Source organism: Plectropomus leopardus, chromosome 6 (assembly GCF_008729295.1).
Source record: "Plectropomus leopardus isolate mb chromosome 6, YSFRI_Pleo_2.0, whole genome shotgun sequence".
Lineage (NCBI taxonomy): Eukaryota > Metazoa > Chordata > Actinopteri > Perciformes > Serranidae > Plectropomus > Plectropomus leopardus.
The window spans coordinates 18,879,643-18,900,772 of NC_056468.1; the positions used below are offsets into that span (position 1 = coordinate 18,879,643).

At 41.7% G+C, this 21,130-nt stretch overlaps 1 protein-coding gene across 1 annotated transcript; it reads left to right on the top strand.

Annotated features, from left to right (window-relative positions):
• Positions 1–2,724: 2,724 nt before the first annotated feature.
• Positions 2,725–20,760, top strand: rasl10a (RAS-like, family 10, member A). The gene is made up of 3 exons (XM_042487481.1): positions 2,725–3,044; positions 16,573–16,697; positions 20,076–20,760. The coding sequence occupies exons 1-3, from the start codon at positions 2,829–2,831 to the stop codon at positions 20,344–20,346; spliced, it is 612 nt and encodes a 203-aa protein (XP_042343415.1). The 5' UTR covers positions 2,725–2,828; the 3' UTR covers positions 20,347–20,760.
• Positions 20,761–21,130: the final 370 nt, after the last annotated feature.

Here is a 21,130-nt window from a genome sequence, read left to right on the forward strand (position 1 = left end):
TCTGTATATTGAATGGTTCAGTATGAACGCCAATAATTAAACTGCGTTCTTTGACTGACCCTCGCTGTCCACAATTGCTTGCTCTATCAAGCTCGTGGCTTGGCTCCGTTATTGTCAGTGTTGGCACCGGTTGGGTACCACAGAGAATTTCACACTAATTGCAAAGACAGTCTACAAGTATGTGGATGCACATTGTGGAAGTTCAGTAAAATGGAAATTTATCAAGGAGTGGTGCTTCTAGGTATTCAGATACTTAACTGCAGTAAAAAAATAGCTACTAATAATGCAGCACTGTAAAAATACTCCACTACAGGTAAAATCCCTGCATTTAAAATCTTTCTCAAGTAAAAATAACTACGAATTGTTGTAAAAAAAAAAGTTGTCATTGTACAGGAGAACATTCCCAGCAGTGTTTTCTTTTCTGTCTGGTGTTTCTTGATGAATATTACTGCTGCATTAATGTATATCTTGCATTTTTCTGCTGTCGATGTTTCAGGTTGTGCTCATTGTAACTCCCCCTGTTGGGATATAAAGGAGTATGAGAGTTTTAAGCTGGCGCAGGTGCCATCCTTGTCACCTTTTCACCCCTGAGGAGTTTGCACCCTGGACATAAACTGCTCATTCTAAGGTAAAGAGAACAAAACTTTTTTTTATTTTGATTATACACTAGAGAAAACATACATTATTTTCCATTTCTGCCAATATATACCCATAAATTTTATCACTGGGCTCTTTCTGTGTATCAGTGTATTTTGCACTTTATTGGCATAAATCACATATGCAATTGGAAAAATTACCAGGAAGTAATCCCCATATACCAGGCTTTCTGCAGATCTTAAAAAAAGCTTTAAACCTTAAAAGCCATTGAATTTATTAATCTAAAAATAAGGCATAAATTGATGTTAAGATGTCTTTAATCAATCTTTTCAAAGTCTAAAATATACAAAGACATGAAAAGCAGATTTTTAGGATCTTTTTTCTTCTGAGGTGGTGTTATAAAATCTCAAATGTTTGGTAAAAACCCTTTTGTAAAATTATTTCCATAATGCCCTTTTGCAGTAGCAAGACCACGCAAAGTTAGTGGAACCAACAGAGCAGAGCGCCCAGTGTCTGTTAGCTAACTGTTGATGTAGCCTGGACAACAGAGGGTAGTACAGATTCAACGAAAATTAGGTATTTAGCCAGAATTTTGTGGTAAAGAAAAAAAAGTAAAGGCAATACATTAAAGGCTTGGCACGATGGAACTGAGGCAGAGTGCAGAACAAAATCAATAACAAAATTGCCAACAAAGGACAGGTATTGACCAATTCTGTTCTCCCCACAAGATAAAAACAAAATAACATTTTACTAAATATTTGGGCAAAATTGTCCCAAATCTTAAGCAACTGCTGTTAATGTGTTTTTTTATTTGTTTGTTTTGGGTCTTAAATTTAATTGTGAGTGGCATTTAAAAAGTCTTAAATCTAAGTTAGCTGTAGGAACCCTGACATACTTAATCTGTGGTCTGTTGGACCCCTGAGGCTTGGGGGCCCCTGCAGGCTTCGCCTAGTTGTTATCGCAGCCTTGACAAAAAACCAACCTGGACTCCCACAGGTTGTAAACCCTTCACAAACTGCATCTTATGAGGAAGTACGGCATTAGAAACCCATCGGCCAAGGTTACAAGCTCATCCGCGGTTACTGGTCATAAACTGTGCAATATTTATTCCACAGACTTGTCATCAAGTGGATTTTTGGCCGTGATGTGCTGCTGCCATCCCGCAGTGATTTATGGGACACATCGCCCGTGCCCTGCCCGAGGACCCTCTCCAGTAATAAGTCGTGTCCCTCAGAGATATGATGCTCAGCCTCGCACCTCTCCTTCATGACCCCCAACGCTGAGATGATTTATAGCGCACGGCCGATTCTTCTGCCATTTATTGGCAGCGTATGGGAGCTCAAAGCTTTCACACGCCTTGCGCACGGCATTATCCTATTGGATGAGCGGGGCAGGAGGATATTGCAAGTGATGAGAGAGAGAGAGAGAAAGGAAGAGAGAGAGAGCGAGCGAGAGAGAGAGCAGTCCTCACCAGCTCATGTCTCTCCAACGGCAGACACACACACACAGTGCTCGTTAATAGGCTCCAGATGCCTTTACAGAAGACGCACGTCTCCAGGCTGTGTGGATTGCCTGCTCTCCTCTGAATCACTCAGATGTGAATCTATCTTCGACCGAAAAAAGAAGATTATGGGGTTGTGTACGATTTCCAAACACGTGGGAAGCTTATTTGCTCGGCTGGCGGCTGTGCGCCCGTCCTCTCTGTGATGGAGGAGCGCGGCGGTGGTGCATCGCTGGAAATGAGTGAGAGGTGCAGAGGAGATAATCAATGAAGACACCGAGGGCTTCTGTGCGTTTGGGCAAGGTCAGAGTCTAGCCTGGGTGAGATTATGTCCATGCGAGGACAACAAGGACGGACTTTTACGCTTCCTCTCGGGGGAAGAGGACGCCTGGGGATGTCCCCCGAAGAGTTTCTCTCTCAGATTGCAGAGGAAAAGCCCTCCATCCGCATGATCATGGTTGAGCTTTATTTTCGACAAGCTTCTTTCTTTGCGCCCTCAGCCTGGAGATAAAGTTTCTTCGCTCTGCTCGACAGGGTGGGTGATTTATTCGGTTTAATTGCACCCAGCTGAGGTGATTTAAAGGCTGCTGGTTGACAAAAACAGAGAGGTTGCAGCGGTGTGGGTTGAATTCCACCAGAACAGCGTCAAAAACAAGCAGCTGTGTTTCTGGACGCTCACATCTGTCGCTGTTGTCGTCGCTGTCCATGGTGCTGAACTCGTGCTCCAGGAATGGTGGAGACGCTGAGTATCGCAGTCATCGGTGCTCCCGGAGTGGGGAAAACTTCTATAATCCGCCAGTTCATCTATAACGATTTCTCGGAGGTGTACACGCCAACCAGGACCAGATATGTGTACAGACCCTCCGTCATCCTCAACGGGAACATGTATGAGTTGAAGATTTTGGACGTCCCGCCAATCTCCTCTTTCCCATCCAGCTCCAGCCAGGTATCATGTCTCTGTCTGAGGACTTACAGTGCTGTGCAAAAGCCACCTTAAACTTTGTTATTTTAGCAAGGGTTATAATGATCATACATATTTATTTCAAAATAGCCTCTTCACTCAAATACAACTAGAATATATAGGGAATATATATACAATATTAAAAACGCAAATATTTCAGAATAACTTCAACAGGCTAAGCTGCAAGCATTTATTGTGACCTCGCTTTTCACTGAACATGTCTTGAACTCTCTTGTGCAGACAATATGAGATACTAACAATGCTAAGCTGCTGGTGTGTTTACACCAGGCTGCGTTCAAGATTTGTTCAAAGCTCAGTATTGATTGTTTGAGCTACATTTTGTTATGGTTGTACGATTCCATGTTAGACACTAAATATTGACATCAGTTTTCTGACTTTTTAGGTGTTTTAATGCATCGTACATGTTTTCTGTATTCTTTGTATCTTAATAAAGAGGCTAATAAATAAATAAATACATATATCCTCATTACAACTTTGTTAAAACAACAAATCTATGGTGACCTAAGACTTTTGCACAGTACTGTAGATTCAACTTTATTCACGCCTCGTGTATTACATATCTGCTTTAATATCCCCTCTGCTCGCAGCCAGTGGCATTCCTTAAAGACAAAAACACCAATTTTATTTATTCCTCCATCACTATCAGATGTCCGTATAGTCTACTAGTTGCTATGGAGACCCGGCTGACTTAAAGCCTTGGAGAGCTTCACTTTGACGTTGTAAACTCTCACAACCCCCCTCATGAGGCAGAAATGACAGCTTGCACATTGCTTATTAATCATAGCATGTCTTCACATACATTCAGATAAGCTGATAATGCTGCTGCTGGTTGGGTCGAATCTTGCATGCACAGATAGCAACAGGCTTGTGCTGCAGGCATCGCCACAGCACCTGGTTAAACTCCCAATTTAAAAATAGAACAGATTGCCCTTTTATTCATGGCCACAGGTCAGATGCCACACCTCATTAGTTGGAGATGCATCTGATTGCAGGATCATAGCAGAAATGTGCTGTCGCTCTGCATGCCCTAGGTTTGTAGTCACTTCTAGTCTTCATTGCCAAGGTTTCTCTCAAGCTGTTTTCTCTGGAAGTTTTTTTCTTTAGGGGATTGTAAGAGAGTAATTAAATAAATTTTTATTTATATGGCACCTTCCATTTAATACAGTTGTCAGAAACCACAGTTGCAGTTAATATGGATGTTACAAAATGCTTTACAAAAGGAAAGAATTTAAAAAGAGCAATTTTTAAGTACAACAAAAACATAACAGGAAGAAGAATTGCGTCCTCATGGTTGTATGTCCCCACGCACCAGTCAAGTTGCTGTTACAGTTAACATGGATGCTTCATACACATCTTCACAGAAGATCTACGCAATCAGCACAGTTTCAGTTTGAGCACTCAAGATGAGTGTCACTAATTCAGTATCTGACCAAAAGTCTCCCCTTTTGTTCCTGAGTTAAGGTGTTGAATAAGAAAAATGTTTTTGTAGAACATTATGACGTCAAAGTAAAGTTGACCCGCTGATCACTTAATCATTATATACTCAGACTTTTCTGTGAAATATTGTCATGATCATTGTAAGCGGTCTTGAGTTATGGCCAAAAACATGCTTTGCGAGGTCACAGTGACCTTTGACCTTAAATCACCATATTCTAATCAGTTCATTTTTGACTCAAAGTGGATGTTTTTGCCAAATTTGAAAAAAAAAAAGAATTTAAAAATCAAGAGAGAACCGAGAGACATTCTGTAGATGTTGTGTTCACTGGAATGGGATGTACAGACCACCCGAAAACTTAATGCCTCCAGCCATGGCTATTGCCGGTGCCCCTCAAAAACAAACACATGCCTCCATTACCACATTCTTTATGAATCCCTTAAATTCAACAGTGGCTATAAAAGTTTATCATTTTAGAGGAATACTTTCAGCAGCCAAAACCTGTTTCAAAGTACATATGCGTGTGAGTGTTGTTTTAAGACAGACTTGGGGAAGAAAATGATCCTGTCCTTTAAGACAGTGATTCTAAACCTTTCTCCTTATTGTCCGTTATACACTGTGCTATTCTGGGCTGTCCTAGATAAAAGATGACCGATGTGAAAGAAACCTGGTGATATCTTTGGTCGTGGCTCTTAACAGTGGCCCTACGTCACAGTTGTCTCACTACATTGTCACGATCTTGAGCTCCTGTTACAAAACCGGCATGCCAAGTTGGCCTCTTTTCCTCAGCCATGACCGTGTCCACATTCTCCTCCTCCTCCTCCTCTTTGGACTTTTTTCGACACCCATTAATGGCACTATAGCGAGGGCTCCATTCATGTTTGTTTACATTCTTGTCTTACCAATACAGTGGCATAGATGGATGACGCACACTGTCGATGTTTTGTTATTGTGTACTGACATTAAGAAATGTACGTCATAGCTTGCAATTCAGTAGGCCTTGTCATCGTACAGTCTGCATGCATTAAACTTGACATCATACCTAAGTTTATTAGATCCATGTTGCACTAAATTTATTGGATTCCTAAAATCGCACATACTGTAGGGAGGCGTAAGAGATGCCTTTTCTGTCACTGAGTAAACTTGCAACCCCTGACTTAGTGGAATATTTTATGGATATTTGACACATATTCGATACGAAACTATAACAGCACAACATAAAATAATAACTATACAGTTAACACAAAATACTGAGTACTGATACTGGAAGGCTGTCCAAAACGAGCAGTTTGGATGAATTTTGAGCAGATTATTTCTTGTGAATATTGCATCAGAGATGAGTTTTCCTGACATTTTTTTGGGAACTTTTTATTCTTTGTCTTAACAATCATAGATACTTAATAGATGTCTTTTTCATGAAGGCCCTGCGACCCTTCGCGGAGCTTTGGTGACCTTAGTGGGGGTCAGGATCCCTAGGTTGGGGACCAGTGCTTTGAGGTCTCTCTGTGGTGATCTCTGGCTCACTTGGTAGATTGTGCGCCTTCATGTAGGCTGAGACCTTTACAGGAGCCCAGGTTCAATTCCAATCCTGTGGCCCTTTGCTGCATGTCATCCTTCTCTGTACTTTCCTGTCTCTCTCCAGCTGATGGAGGCAAAAATACCAAAAAAATCTTTAAGATATGTCTCTCTTTTTCTTTAACAGCCCAAAAAATACAGACAAGTGTGGCCTTGTGTGTGTTTCTGTCCTCTGTCTGTCAAAGCCTCTCTTCACCTGAGGTGTGTGTTTGATTCCTGCCTGCTGCAGCCTCGGTGAAGAGGCTGTGATGCTCTCAAGACAGAAATCTCCAAGGTCGCCACACCTGACTCTACTGCTGCCGCTGCTTCTCTCCCCTCCTGTGTCACACATAGCCCTCCCAAGAACAGCTGTTGTTATCTGTACTGACGAGGTGCTGCTGAGAAAATGAGATCAGGCCAAGGAGAAGAGGCCTATCAAAGTGTTGGTTTGCTGCGCGCTCGGAGAGCATGGCGTTAACGCCGAAAACATCTGACAGGCGGGCTGAGAGGCCAGAGCGATCATCCTGTCAGGCTGCTGCAGAATTACATGTAGTCGTTCTACTAGATTTAACGTTTTGTTAGGGAGTGTTAAAAGGTCTACTGGGTGCTTCAGTGTTTCAAGCCCACAGAGACGCTCTTTAAAGACGTTCTGATTGAGTTTCTTCTTTCTTCTGCTAAATGGTGCTTAACCCACCATTAGGGAACACGTTAGTAGGTGAGCAGGAATAAGACAGGATGAGTCTCATGAGTCGACGTGTGGGAATGCAAGTCCCTGAAGTTTGAGTCGCGCCACTTTCATCATCCGATATCATGTTGTGTGAACATCTCATGCTCATTTCAGGGTGCAGTGCAGCGAGCAGGCGTCTGTTTGCCTGGCCCTTTTTGGAAGGTACACAGGCAGAGAAAACCATTAGCTGAGTGCTGCCACAACATTTCTATCAGACAGATTTATGGGTAGTCATTTGCTAAGGAACGACCCTGCGAGGCCTGCTGTACTTTTTCCTCCCCGCTCCTGTCATGTCCTGCTTGTTCTGGAGCCTGCTCTCTTGCTTCGACTGGTGGCGTCCTCTATTCACAGTGATGAGACATGGGGGCTTTTTTTGTCTCAACACCCTGCTCTGTATTTACCACGAGGCCAGAGAAACCCGGGTCAGAGGCAGTGGGCAGCACAAAGAAAGCTGATTGAAATTGACTTGCAGTATACAGCAGATTGAATTAAAGCACAGTTCCCTGCTGGGATGCTGTTGGGAATAAAAGACCAACAGAGGAGACAGTAGGAATTCGCTGCAGTCAATTAGAGAGGTTGCACAGAGTTTAATGGACGCTGTCGAAGTAAGGGTTACCAAATGAGGTTTTATAATGTCCTCTGAAATTTGTGATGAATAAGCTGCAGAATGGAGTGAGTCAGTACGCCTCCATGCTTATGCAGCGTGGCAATTTCTCATCAGTTCAGATTATATTTGAAAAAAGAGCAGCGATGTTCTGGCAGGCTACTTGTGACCCCATTTTAACCACGTACTGTAGACAGCCATTTTTATCCTTTCTGGAGACAGGCAAGATTTCTATTATTTCACTGTGATGCTGTAATGATTTGTTTGCTTTGCGGTGTGGCTGTCTGTTGCTGATAGCATTGCGTTTAGAGAGCATCTGTCACAGTGTGTCAATAAGATGCGATGACAGATGGATTTAAGCCTGACAGTGGATTCAGCAATGATTTTTCTTGTTCTCCTTTTTCTTTTTTCCTCGCCATAATGTATCTCCATGACTTCCTCCCACACAGAATGCTCCCTCTCCCTCTCCTGCTCTTTCTGGACATTTTCTCTCAGTTATCTCTGTTGATACTGTGACAACAAGGTGGAGATTATTGCTTTTAACGTCACACATGAGTAATTTTTACTCTCACACATGTGGTAGAAATATGAAGCGTGCAGCTGTGAAGCCTGTGTGAGGTGTGCAAACCATTTAGGCGTATGTGTGTCAAAGTTCTGTCTCACACAAGCTGAGAGTTTTGGTGGTCTTTTAATATTAAACCAAATGGAGTTTAGACGACTTAATGTGAGTAAAACAAATAATTCAGTGTTCTTAAAATAGAAACAGCTAAATCAGTTTTAAAATATTTACAGCTCAGTCAACAGCATCAAGTATGATTAAAGGAATAATTCAACATTTTAGGAAGGAGCTTAGTTGTCTTGTTACAGGGAATTAAAAGGTACTGCATGGACATCTGTATAAAAATAATGGATGTAACCACCATGACATCACCCATTTGGTCTTAAGTTTGGCATTTCGGATTTTTGGAGGCACAAGTGACCATAATTGGATGTGCACTGTGGAGGAGCGAGGGGTAGATCTGACTGAGAGCCTAAGATCACTATCAGCAGACAGCCTGTCACTCAAATTATGCCTAACTTTTTTTAATCAAATTTTAATCAGACAAATTATATAAAAATTCAGCCCCTGTAGTTGTCATTAATGCTAACCTTAGCCACAGAGACCAAAACTGTGTTTTGTACCAGGCTGTAGCATGTTTATTTCCGCTGTAAAGTTAGGCATTTTAACATGATAGTGTTCATTAGATGTAGTTTTTAACACTTTTTTAACCCTTAAAAAAGTTACACTGCTCCAAGAAATAGTCCTGCACACAACACTAAACCAGAAACAGTTTTTTTTGTTTTTGGTATGGTTCAAACAAATGAGACACAACATGTAAATTAGCTGTAGAGGTGCTGGTAGGCTGAGGTTTTACCTTCAGACGGTACAAGAATTGCTGATTTCAGTCTTTGTGCTAAGCCAAGGTAACCGCTTGCTGTCTGGACTGTAACTTTACAAATATGAAAGTGGTGTCAGTCTTCTCATTAAACTATCAGCTGGTGGATAATTAAGCCTATTTTTGCAAAAATGTCAAAATATTCCTTTAAAGCTGTCTTAACTTGTGTAAAATGCATGTTAGCTTTGGTTTTAAAGGGACAGTTCACCTCTTACCTGTAATGCTATTTATCAGTCTAGATTGTTTTGGTGTGAGTTGCAAAGTGTTGGAAATATCAGCTGTAGAGATGTTTTGTTTTTCGCCATGGATTATTTTGAGAGACCGCGTTATGATTTCTGGAAAGAGACATTGCTTGTTTGTGTGTTTATTTGTTTGTTTTTTGGTGCTTTTAGCACCACAAACCAAGTGCTGTCTATTTCAATTATATTGGAGAGAAGGCGGACTTCTCTACAGCAGATATCTGCAACACTCTGTGACTCACACCAAAACAACAACAACATCTAGACCGATAAATAGCACTAGAGGTAAGAGTGAAAAAATGTATTTTTGATTGTGGGGTAAACTGTCCTTTTAAAATTAACAATTTATGGCTGTCTTTCTAAAGATCAGCTGTATTTGATTGCTTTAATAAGCAGCATTTTTTTTTATTTTTTCTGTGCAGGAAATCAGCAACAGCCCACCCTCTGCATATCATTTCAGACAAAGTGCATTAATCAAAGAACAATAAAACCTACAGGTTTTAATGGTGGCTCAGCATAGGTCACCTGTGAGTAATTGGAGTTTCATGCCCAGGGGATGTAATAAATTTTAATTGCAAATCTGCCAGGGTGGCCTCTGTGTGACATATCTCTAAATGCTCAGCACCCTTCCCCCAACAGGTCACACTGGCCTTTCTCCTGAGCTTTAGTATTGATCCATCACAACCACTCATTACCATTAAGATGCCTCCCTTAATATCAGGAGACACGGCAGCTTTGTCATAGCCTTCTAAAAACTGACCATGGCCTGTGGTTGTCAGGGAAACATGTTCTGTTTGGCTCTTGAGGAGCGAATGATGAGATGCTCTTTTTGTGCGACGCGTTGAGGAGACCGACTGGAGGATAGAGACAGTGGCACCACACTTCACATTCACGCTCCCACAAGCACACTCTCACATCCTGCATGCACACACAAAATAAACATGCCCACACATGCATTTTAAATTCATTTCACTTCAATTTATCAGCTACGTTTTCTCCTCTGGGTTGTCTTTCTAGCTCTTAATTTCTTTATTTTGCCTCTTGTTTGGGTTTGGAAAATTAGTGTTGCTGTATTGAGCCCCTCCTCCACATTTAAAAACAGGACTTGGATGGCAAAGAGATATGAGAGAACACAAGCTGCTATTTTTAGCCTCTCAGGGATGTGAGGCTGCAACTGAAGCCACTGCGTGCATGTCACGTCGTCAATTGCCTCAATTATCAGAAAAGGGCGAGCTGTGATGATATGCTTTGTTATGACTTGTTTTGGCAAAAATAGATGAATATTTTCTTAGGTGCTTGATGTGACTTTAAATTGTATTGGACACTCTATCAAAGAAGCAACGACGGAAATTACGGTAGAAATCATACCTTCTGTGAAATGTCTTCCCCTCGTTCTGACAAGTGATTCAACCTGGAAGGAGACAGAGAAAATAATCACATTCATTCCAGTTTTCACAACACAGTGCCCTCCTTACTTCCTCTGCCTTCTCTTTCACTTTTGATGGCAGGGATCTTAGTGCCACATGTTTGTCTCCACGCCTGGTGATCGGCCTCATTATCTGCTCGCTGATGTGTGAGGCTGTTTCTTCCTCACACTCACCTCACAAACGCTCTCATCCAAACTGAATGAAGGCAAATTATTCCTCACTGACACAGATGTGTTCTTGTTATCATCATTAGAAGTAATGCTGATCATTGCGTGTTCCCTCAGCCTCCCCTATCACAAATTATCAGTTTATCTTATTTGTGCTGACTGCCTGTACAGTATGGTGATTTAAAAAGGCATATTTCCTCCAATCTTGAGTGATGTAATTACATTCCTGGCATTCTTATTTCAAGTTGTGCAAGATGTTATAGGAGCTGGAAAGAAATAACATAAACACCACATTGAAAATCACTTCCATCCACTTCCAACAGCGCTACAAACAAGGTTCATATTAGCCTGTTGCTAATTAGAAGCATCAAAATTAAAAGAGGTCTGATAATCAGCACTTTGATACCTCGGTTTTCAAAGCAACGCGATACAACATAGAGAACTCCAAAGAGGACAAATCAGCTGTGCCGAGGCGCAGGTGCATCAGTCAAAAAACACAAAGCTAAATTATCTGCTATGTCAAACAGGTCAGCTTTGAAAATCACGACAGCATATTGAAAAAAACTGCCTCAGCAGTGGTAACATATGGGATTATATCTGTGTCTAAATTCTATGTGTGTGATGGAAAGATATTTCGACATGTGCAGAGTAATGATTAAATCTTTTTCAAAAAGAGATGTACCCAAGACTCTGAATTCAGACACAAATACACAACTGTTTTTTATTCCCAGGTCATCGAATGCAGATGTTTATTCACGCCCCTCGGCGTGCGATGGCGACATTATGGGCCACCCCATAGTGTATCTATGTGATGCACAGCTGAAACACATTGTATGAAATGGTCATTTTTTTGAAACAGTTGTGGTTAAGTTTAGACAGTGTAATTACCTGGTTTGATTTAGAAAAAAAAGATCTTTTTTTTGTCCTAATTAAGGATGGTAGTTGAGTAAAGTAATTTGATGTCAGTACGTCACTTGAGTAACGACTGTACAGGAATTGAGAAACATTTCAGAAAAACAACACTGGATAAAAGTTGAGTTTGGTTTTACCAATCCACCTCCCCTACTGCCCTACACTGACTTCTTCATGCCTTATACTGCGTCAGTTCCTCTTAGCCTCAAGTAGGTCTGTTGTCACAAACTGATTTTTCGTTGGAGTTAGTTGAAAGCCCGGAGCATCTCATAAAGATGTCAAAGGCTGCCTTTGGCATTGATACAGCGAATCTCACTCCAAGGGGTGTTGACAATCGTTAGTTCATGCCCTGGGAATCAGAAGGGCCTCAAATACAATGACATAGTCACAAGGTTAAACAAATCTACTTAACAAATGCTGGAAATCAAACTACTAAATAACATTTTGGAAATGTGCTCATTTATTTGCTTGCCAAGAATTAGATAAATGACTTGCTGGAGTTTCCTCTGGTTGCTTGGAAACTTTGCAATGATGACTATTACCTGCACTTGGCAAAAAAATTCACCTGACCATGACAGAGTCAGGCTAGCTGTTTCCCCCTGCTTCCAGACTTTATGCTAAGCCAAGCTATCTTGCTCATGGCTCCAGCTACATCTTGCATGCATTAAACATAGATAATGTTTAATTTAATGAGCTCCAGAGATGCTGTGAGGCAGACTTTGTTACCTGGGGAGAGAGACAGGAAAGCTGCTGCCCTGTTTTCCCCAGGAACACAACTCAGCTTTGTAGCCAATTTTTCCCAGTGGCCACTTGCAGTGAAATCCCCTGCCGCCCAAATAGCATTTTCCCCGTGGACCACCATTATGAAAGAGCAACACATTCTCATCCAAACTTGTCACATGTTGCTGCCTTATCAGTGGACTTCTGCATCAGCTTATTACAATTTAGATATCCTTCTGTGTCTGCTGTTTACGCTCTGGGATGCCGCTGCTGTGATGTCAGCAAATGCACGTAGTTATGTTAGCAGCACATGGTAACCAATGCTGGACAGTCAACATGCTGGCAGAGATGGTTAGGATTAGGGGAAATAGGCATATGGTAAGGTGGAGATAAAAAACATCACATTTAGATAGGAAGCAAACACCGCACTAAAAGGTTGTTTGTGAGAATCATCCACCACCCCAGCCACCCTATAGGCGCCCTTGGGCTCCCTATATTAAGACATTACCAACAGCAATTCAACCTGTCGCCATCTTGCCTGATTCGTGCACTTGTGACAGGTTTCATCAGGGCACGTTCTCAAGTGACGCTCTCCAGCCACCCGCTGGGGTTTAATAACAACGCAAGTGGTTCTGTGTGGTTGCGTTCTCACCTGATGCCATCCAGCAGTGTTTCATGTACATGTGAACGGTGCAGTTTTCTTGACATTTTTGCTGCTTTTTGATCATTTTCTCACATTCTCTCTCTCTCTCTTTTTGCATTGGCAAATTTTCAGAAATTTGCGGGACATTTCTTACCAAGTTGCTCATTGCCTTTTTCCAATGTTTTTGAAAGAAATAAAACCAATTTTATTAGGTTTTTAAAAGATTTCAAAAGCTTATGAAAGACATCTGAACACAGCACAAGAAAACTGATGTCGATCCAGGTTTCAAAGGGCTTAATTCCTCTGTAATAAAGTATTGAAATGATGACATTATTATGTTAAACTTCTAACAAACACAGTCTGACTGTGCCTTGCACACAATGTAGCTAATAGTATTCACTGTTTACCTGCTACATTAGATTGAATAGTACTGAATTGTACTGCAAAAACCGTTGCCTCCAGTCTCAGAGTCTCCTGACCCTTCATTAGCAGTGTGCGTGCACACCAGAGGTTATGTTGACACCTTGTCTGCTCATCCCTTGATCCGCTGCTTCTTTCTTCATCTTCTCGACATTTTCTCAGGGCTGCGTTTGTTTTCTCATTCCCTCAGCAGATCTTTTCTTCCCACCCCCTGAAGTTCCTCTATTTGCCTCCCCCTCTTTTATCAGATCAAATGCTTATATATTCATTGCATGCTGTTAGAGGCGGTGAGGGTGGTGGTGGTGGGATGGTGAGAGCTCTGGGAGACACAGCATGAATAGAAGAATGGGTCACTGTGTTTCTATTGAAGCAACTGTTCCCCAGTAAGGTGCAAATGTGCCCACTTGTGCCATGTGCTTTAATTACAGTTTGAGCCTCATTACCATCAAACAAGTGTTGCTGCATGTGCACGGCATCACACAGCTCAGAACAAGCAGCAATGACCGCTAAACACCAGCATGAGTTCCTTTTCCTCCTCCTGGTGATGGAGGGCTCCGTAACAATATGTCTCATTAGCTAGATCGTCATTGTCCTTGAACATGCAGTGCTTATTGCCGGACGGTCACCATGTTTTATGACTTTGTTCTTGGCTGTGGGACCTCCAGAGCTCCACGACTTCATTGACACTGCACTTTTTCACCGAGGCTACGCAGCAGGCACTATGACTTTTAGCCAAAGTGCTCAAGAATAATTACAGAGCACATGCCACACACTGTTCAGTTAGCTGCTCTCTGTTATGGCATTCTATAAGTCAGTCCATTATAAGCTGGTGGAACTATAAGGCTGTCATTAGGCACAGTGGGGCTTCGAGCTAAATGGAAATGCCAGCATGTTAACATGCTCACCTTGACTTTATCATTGTGTAAAAGACACTTAAGTAAATGTGATTTAACAAGTAATATTTTCAATTTTCACTATCTTCCTTTAGCATGTTGTCATGCTAACACTTGCTAATTAGCACTAAATCAGAAACACGCAGCAGGGACCCCCACTGCGAATACCGTATAAATGGAGTTGCATATTATATTAGGCCTGTACAATAATGTGGCGAGTGGCCTAAAGTGCCATGTATAAACCAACACATTCTCATCCCAACTCTTCACATATTGCTGCTTTGTCAGTGGGCTTCCGCATCTACATATTACCTGTTAGGTATCCTTCTGCGTCTACTATTTATGATACTGCTACCATGAAGTCAACAAATGCACATGGTGAGATAATCCTGCATGTCCTTTTTTTCAAGCAACAACAGCACATGGCAACCCACACCAAAATGCACATGCTGGCACAGATGGTTAGGATTAGGGAAAGGAGGCACATGTAGAAAAAACATCACAGTCTGTTTGTAGGACTCATTCATTTCCCACCCCACCTGCCCTCACGCTCCTTATATTGTGACATTACCGGCAGTCTTTCAACCTGACAGCGTATCATGTGGATGCACCACGTTCTCAAGTGACGCTGCCCGTGCACATATCAGACAGATGTAGTAGGTGCTGTCCGTCTGTCTGGCAGCGTATAATAATACTGCAACCAGTTCTATCCAGCTGTGAGCTATCGACCTATCATCGATGTTCTGTACTGTCAATTATTCTTTTTTTCTCATGAATAAGGAAATTTATCTTTACTAATGATACATTGAACTCATATTAATGTGTAATTTCAGACAAAAAATTCAGACAATGATTTGGTGGCCCCTCTGCAGTAACTCTGAGGATCCCCAAAGGGAAGTGAACCCCCTGTATAAGACCCATATGTTACACAAAAAGTCACCTGATATCAGACAGTGCTCCCTCCACTATTCCTGTTAAGCTGGGTAGGTTGTTTTTCACTGTTATAATCATTTAGCGTATGTTTACATTCATTAGCAAAGTCAGCTAGTTACCTAACATTTGCTCACAAACCCTACACTTTTCAGGGTTTGATATTGGTTTTGGAATTGGAAAGAAACGTTTATCTCCTCACAGATTCTCTGGGTAATTAACATGTGTCCCTTGCAAAATGTTTAGCTCGATGTCCACAAAATGTAAGACTGAAAATGACGGAAATCTGAGACTCTTGCATGAGAGTCTATGGAGCACAGCTGTAGTTGTCAGACCCTTGTTGGAGCTGGCTAATGCTGCGCTATGATTGGCCAGTCTGTGCTGAGGGGTGGGACTTAACGCAGGGTCAGATGTCAACTTCTTAGACTTCTTTTCAATCTTAACTCTTACAATGCATCCACTCTGATTTCCGTGGGGGAAATTTGATTTTCCCTAACCAGTTGCTGGAGACCTTGCCTGGTATCAGACAAAATTGTCAACTCGTTACACAGTCAACTTGAACTCAGTGGAGTGGTCAGATTCAAAGGTCTAGTCCCAGGCAAAACAAAAAGTACAGCTTGGGTTGAAGTATCCATGTTTCCAAGTGGTGTTCTATTTTTACCGTTGTTGCAAAAATACCTGGATCGCTGTTTGTTTTCCTTAGAGCCAAAGCACTACAAATAATGCAGGACACAGCATTTTGTTTTTTGCAGTTATTTCCGTCATTCCACCACATGCAATTTTCACTGCTGGTGACAGTAACCGCAAAGAAGTTAATTGCTACTGTTTGTTAACTGGGGATAGCTACCAACAGCTACGGAGGAAAATAAAAGCACTGTCCCTCTAGTTCTGGTTGCGCAATGGGTTTTTTGGGGGTTTTTTGTGATCAAATTTTTATTAATGTATTAACCAAAAACGAAGTGGAAGGAAACATTATATTAGCCAAAAAGCATATAACAGTGGCGAGGAATCAACAAGGGACATTTTGAGTTTGCCCCCTCCCTTCCACCTGCAATGGGACTGGAGACATGGCATGTTCCAGTTATTATGGAAATCTATCCAATACTTGTCAAGACATTTCACCCTGAATCACAAATATCAATCTAATGGGCACTGGAGGAAAAGCCAGGGGATCATATATGTCTGTAGAATTCCTCCTCTGGCTACCATGGATATCTGTGCCAAATATTGAGCAGTCCATGTAATAGTTATTGAGTGTAAGTGGACCAACTTGCTTACAGCATGGCTAAAAATTCTCTAGGTAATGCTCTTTATCTGTTACATTGTACATTTATTTGTGTATCTATTTGTTCATTTATTTTTTTCTCTCTGTGTCTGTCCTGTAGGAGTGGCTGGATTTGCGCTGCCGAGGTGTCCGCAATGCCAACGCCTACATCCTGGTGTACGACATCTGCTGCGTGGAGAGCTTTGAATACGTCAAGATGATCAGACAGCAGATCGTGGAGCACAGGTGAGGTCAACCACACGCTCGCTCTCAGCTGGCCAGACTGTTACTGAGCATCAACAACAGACTGATATACAGCTTGTTAGCCCTCGCTGGGGATTTCTAATGACATCACCTAGTCATCCATCTGGAGACAGCATGCAATTTCACAGCCCTGCCACAAAGCTGTACAATTACACGTTTGTGACAAGGTGACAGTGATAGATCGTCTGCTTGTGGTGATATCTTTTTAATTCTGCACACCCCTCCATGGATCATGACAGTTTGGTAATGACATTTGATTCTGGCATTGCTGCATGAGAGCCACAGTGATATAAAGATTATTTTTTAAGGATATTTTTTGGTTTTATTGGTCAGAGCAGCAAAAAGAGGAAACTTGAAAACCACTGGGAGATACATTAAAGGTCTCCTGGCTGGCTTTGAACTAATACAAGAGCCAGAAAGGAAACCAACACTAGTGAGGGGAAAAAAAGACCAATGAAAAGGCATCACTTGGTCTGTCATCATTGCTGTTGGCATACCTGCATATATTTACATATTGAAAGAGTATAGTGAGTGGCCTCATTTGCGCATCTATGTTGTACATGACCAAACTGCAACTGCACAGATCATCCCTATCTTCCTGCAGCTGCAAATGTGTTGCCATGAATGTTTATGGCCCATGACAGAAAACCATTATCACCAGCAGCTGGGGAAGAATGGGTGAATGGAAATCAGAAGAAATGTGTAATCATAGGACAGACCTCTGAGGCCAGGCTGCAGAAGCAAAGAAAAGAGGGGAGAAGGAACAGAAACAAACTGAAATTATGAATAATGGAGGCTGTTACAGCGTAAGGGGGCTGTACTGTAGATGTTACCTGTAAAAAATGTGCTTGTTTTACTTGAAAATATATTCTTAAAATACTCTGCAAAGCTCTGCTGACAAAAGAAGTTCAAAATCAGAATAAAGTTGTTTTTCCACAGAAACCTATACCTTCTGCTCAGTGAACACTATGACAGTGTTGGGTCTATCGCTCCTGCAGTTTCCCTCAAATTTCACACACAGATGCACAAACATACACACACACACACACACACACACACACACACACACACACACACTCCTACAGTACATCCCATTCTGCTAAAATACTCAAGCTGGAGCAGATATGCGAGGAGATATTTTTAAGACTGTTACGTGAGCACAACCTGTGAAAAGGAGAAAAGTGAGATGATTACTGCAATGTTTATTTTTTTTAACCCTTCATCTTTTTGGACTTCGCTACAGGAGCTTGAAAACTGTACTGTACTGTCTTTTCTCTCTGTCGAGCGATCTGCCCATCTGTGGAGGCAGACGTGCAAATATGCATAAGCATGCAAGCCTTGTCAGAAGATGAGGCGCAATGTAACAAAAAGAAACTTTTATTCGGTATAAGAGGAAGCGATACATTGCTGAGCAGCTTTAACAATTTATACCTCAGCTGGCATTGAGCTAAGTGAGTCGGCAGATGTCTCACACATGTCGATGCTCCTTCAGGTGTCATAATGTACCTGATTTAATATTCAGCTTGAGCTATTATCATTTTTTAAAAAAAAAGAATCTCAGAAAACAATAATAAAAGTTCCCCTGACTTTGGCACCCACCCAAACAGAAAGCCTTCGAAGTAAAAAATTAATCTCATTGTAAGAAATCCGATTTACATAATGAGCCTTCTTTCCTTCATGGTATTTGCTCTACAATCTAATCCAGGATTCCCTCCAGCAACTTTTTTTTTTATTGAAAACGCCTTAAACATCTTCTTTTTAAAGGAGCAGTGTATAGGATTTAGTGGCATATAGTGGTGAAGGTAGCAGATTGCAGCCAACTTCTCCCATGAACCGTGAACTCCTGGTTAGGATTCATTCAGCTTTCATTCTTTTTACCAGAAGCTAAATTATCTGCAGAGGTCTCTTCCTCTTCAAAACAAATGTATGTGATTTAAACCAGTAAAAACATTTATTAAAGAGTGTCACATTAAACAATCGGTGTTCTTCTGACATTGTTTGGCTTGTCATGGATGGGCTGCTAACTACAGTGACTTAGCAAAAATGCAAATGGCCCTATCCAGAGCCAGTGTTTGGTTTGTTCGATCTGTAGAAACAGGTCAGACTCCACAGATGAATATCTGCACCCTTTGTAGATAAAAAGGGCTCATTCTAAGGTTTGATGCTGGCACATCAAAATTATGTCAGAGAGACAGTGGACATTTATATCGGACAGATGTTGATCTTAGGGATGCACGATAATATTGGCACATCATCAGTATCGGTAGATATTGGCTTCTGCTGATATGACAGATTTTTATTGACAAAGTGAACATGTACAAAACATCAACCTTAAGTTGAAGTGTTTCTCTTTTTTTGCACAATAAATGAATATTATCTATATTGAAAAGCATTGAATTTCAAGTCTCTATCTGCTGGTGGGCCATCATGATAAGAGTATGCATAATATGATGTTAATTCCACAACAGATGAGACTTAATGATCGCCAAAATTAGGTGGGGATATTGAGTTGTTATATATTGGCAAAAAATCCAACATTGTGCATCCCTAGTTAAACCTTAGTTGGAATAAAAATTGGGTAGACTATATTTTAAATCTCTAATGATGATATAATATCATGTTGTGTGGATATTAATATTCTGACATTTTGCAGATGATGGGTTTTGTTCTTCTTGCCTTACAACTAAATTTTACGTCAAGGTGGCGCTGGCATGAGACGTTTGGAAGATGTTGTATTTTTTTTTACTTAACAACACAACCAAAAACCAAAAATATCTAGATTTCATCTGCTGTCAGCATTCTACATCAAATTGATGTTTGCAATAGATGTTGTCCTGGCATTAAATTTGGGCCAGCCTCCATCACAACCTAAATTTGAAGTCAAAAGACGTTGAAGGCCAGCTCGGATTATATTCTATCTCTGACAATATATCTCTAAATCCTACACACTGGACCTTTAAGAAGAGCGTCAAATTGGATTTCCAAACCACCACCAATCAGGTGTCACTGGATATGGTTGGACGTGGGGATGTCCTCTTAGATGTTGTTGTTTTTTATTAACACTGTGGGACTGAGCATACAAGTCTCAAGTCACTAATTTATTCCTACCTCTGGCTTGCCATACATTTTCACACTTCATAATGCTGTAAACCAGTTGCTGCAGAGTGCGGTGGGAGGCCCCTTGAGCCTGTGAGCTCTAATCCTCCAGTCCACCCCCGCACACCTCAGAAGGAAGGGAAAAACTGCACACAGACATCTTGCACACGCCCAGCCAACCACTGTGACCAACACCAAAATGATAACTGTGCATTTTTGAAATGAACCTTTTTTTTCTCTCCCACCTCTTACATGCTCCTGCAGGGAAGGCAGCAGCAGTGAGGTGCCAATCCTGGTGGTGGGCAACAAGAGAGATCTGCAGCGGCAACGCTTTATGCCTCGCAGGGCGGTATCAGTCCTGGTGAAGAAGACCTGGAAGTGCGGTTACGTGGAGTGTTCTGCCAAGTTTAACTGGCACGTAGTCCTGCTCTTCAAAGAGCTGCTGGGCATCGCCGTGGCACGGGGCATGCGCCAGAACCACACATCCATCCGTCTCCAGGGGGCGCTACAGAGGAATCGCTGTGCCATCATGTGACCCAGAGAGCTCCCTCCACCCCTCTCACCTCAGGAGTGGAGCGGCAGTGGAGAAAAAAGGACTTTTTATCTAAATGGCTGGAAAAATACCCTGTGGCCTCCTGCTTTACTGAGCTGATTTTTCATAATGAGGTTTATTAGACTCTTGCGCTGTAAAAGACACTCAAATTTCAAACATGGTCATCCAACCACTTCCTTGTCAGATTCTGCCAAAAGTGTAAATGCAAGGAAGGAGGTAGTAGAAGAGAAAGCAAGCGAAAACCAATAGCATAGCACAGTTATTTTTTTCTCACATGAACTAGACAGTTACTCATTTGAGGCTGTGCTTCCCAAGATTACCCAGCAGCAGGTCTTATTGAGGGTTGTCTCGTGGCTGTAGCTGGGCCTGACAGGATGGAAGCTGTGTTGGTGAGACTCAAAATGGAGAGGCAGCAATATCATCGAGTCTTCCTTTTGAATTTGTCATATTAAGTATGTTCAACAGCTCATATCTGACTCATATGGATTTGTTTGAGGCTTGATAGTCAAAAAGACAGAGCAAAAAATAGCTATTAGGAGGAATATCTTGAAATGTATATGATACGATGGTGTTTAATTTTCTGAGAAGTAGCTTGCATTTTTTTCTTCCCCTGTCCCCTTTTCAAACTTTGCCTACAGTGAAAGCTGTTTGTTCAGACGAAGGGGGTTTTAAGGTTGTCTTGCAGCAAAAAATGCTGCAGTCGCTATCATGATGTACTGTGGGGCTTTAATCTGCTCCCTCCCCTCACTCAGTGTCTGTTTCTGAT

What these genes read in the sequence shown, in the direction of transcription:
- rasl10a (XM_042487481.1), top strand. Translation starts at nt 2,829, where the DNA reads ATGGTGGAGACGCTGAGTATCGCAGTCATCGGTGCTCCCGGAGTGGGG. An exon ending in TCCCATCCAGCTCCAGCCAG is followed by an intron (nt 3,045 to 16,572) that starts GTATCATGTCTC and finishes TCTGTCCTGTAG; the next exon opens with GAGTGGCTGGATTTGCGCTG. An exon ending in CAGCAGATCGTGGAGCACAG is followed by an intron (nt 16,698 to 20,075) that starts GTGAGGTCAACC and finishes ATGCTCCTGCAG; the next exon opens with GGAAGGCAGCAGCAGTGAGG.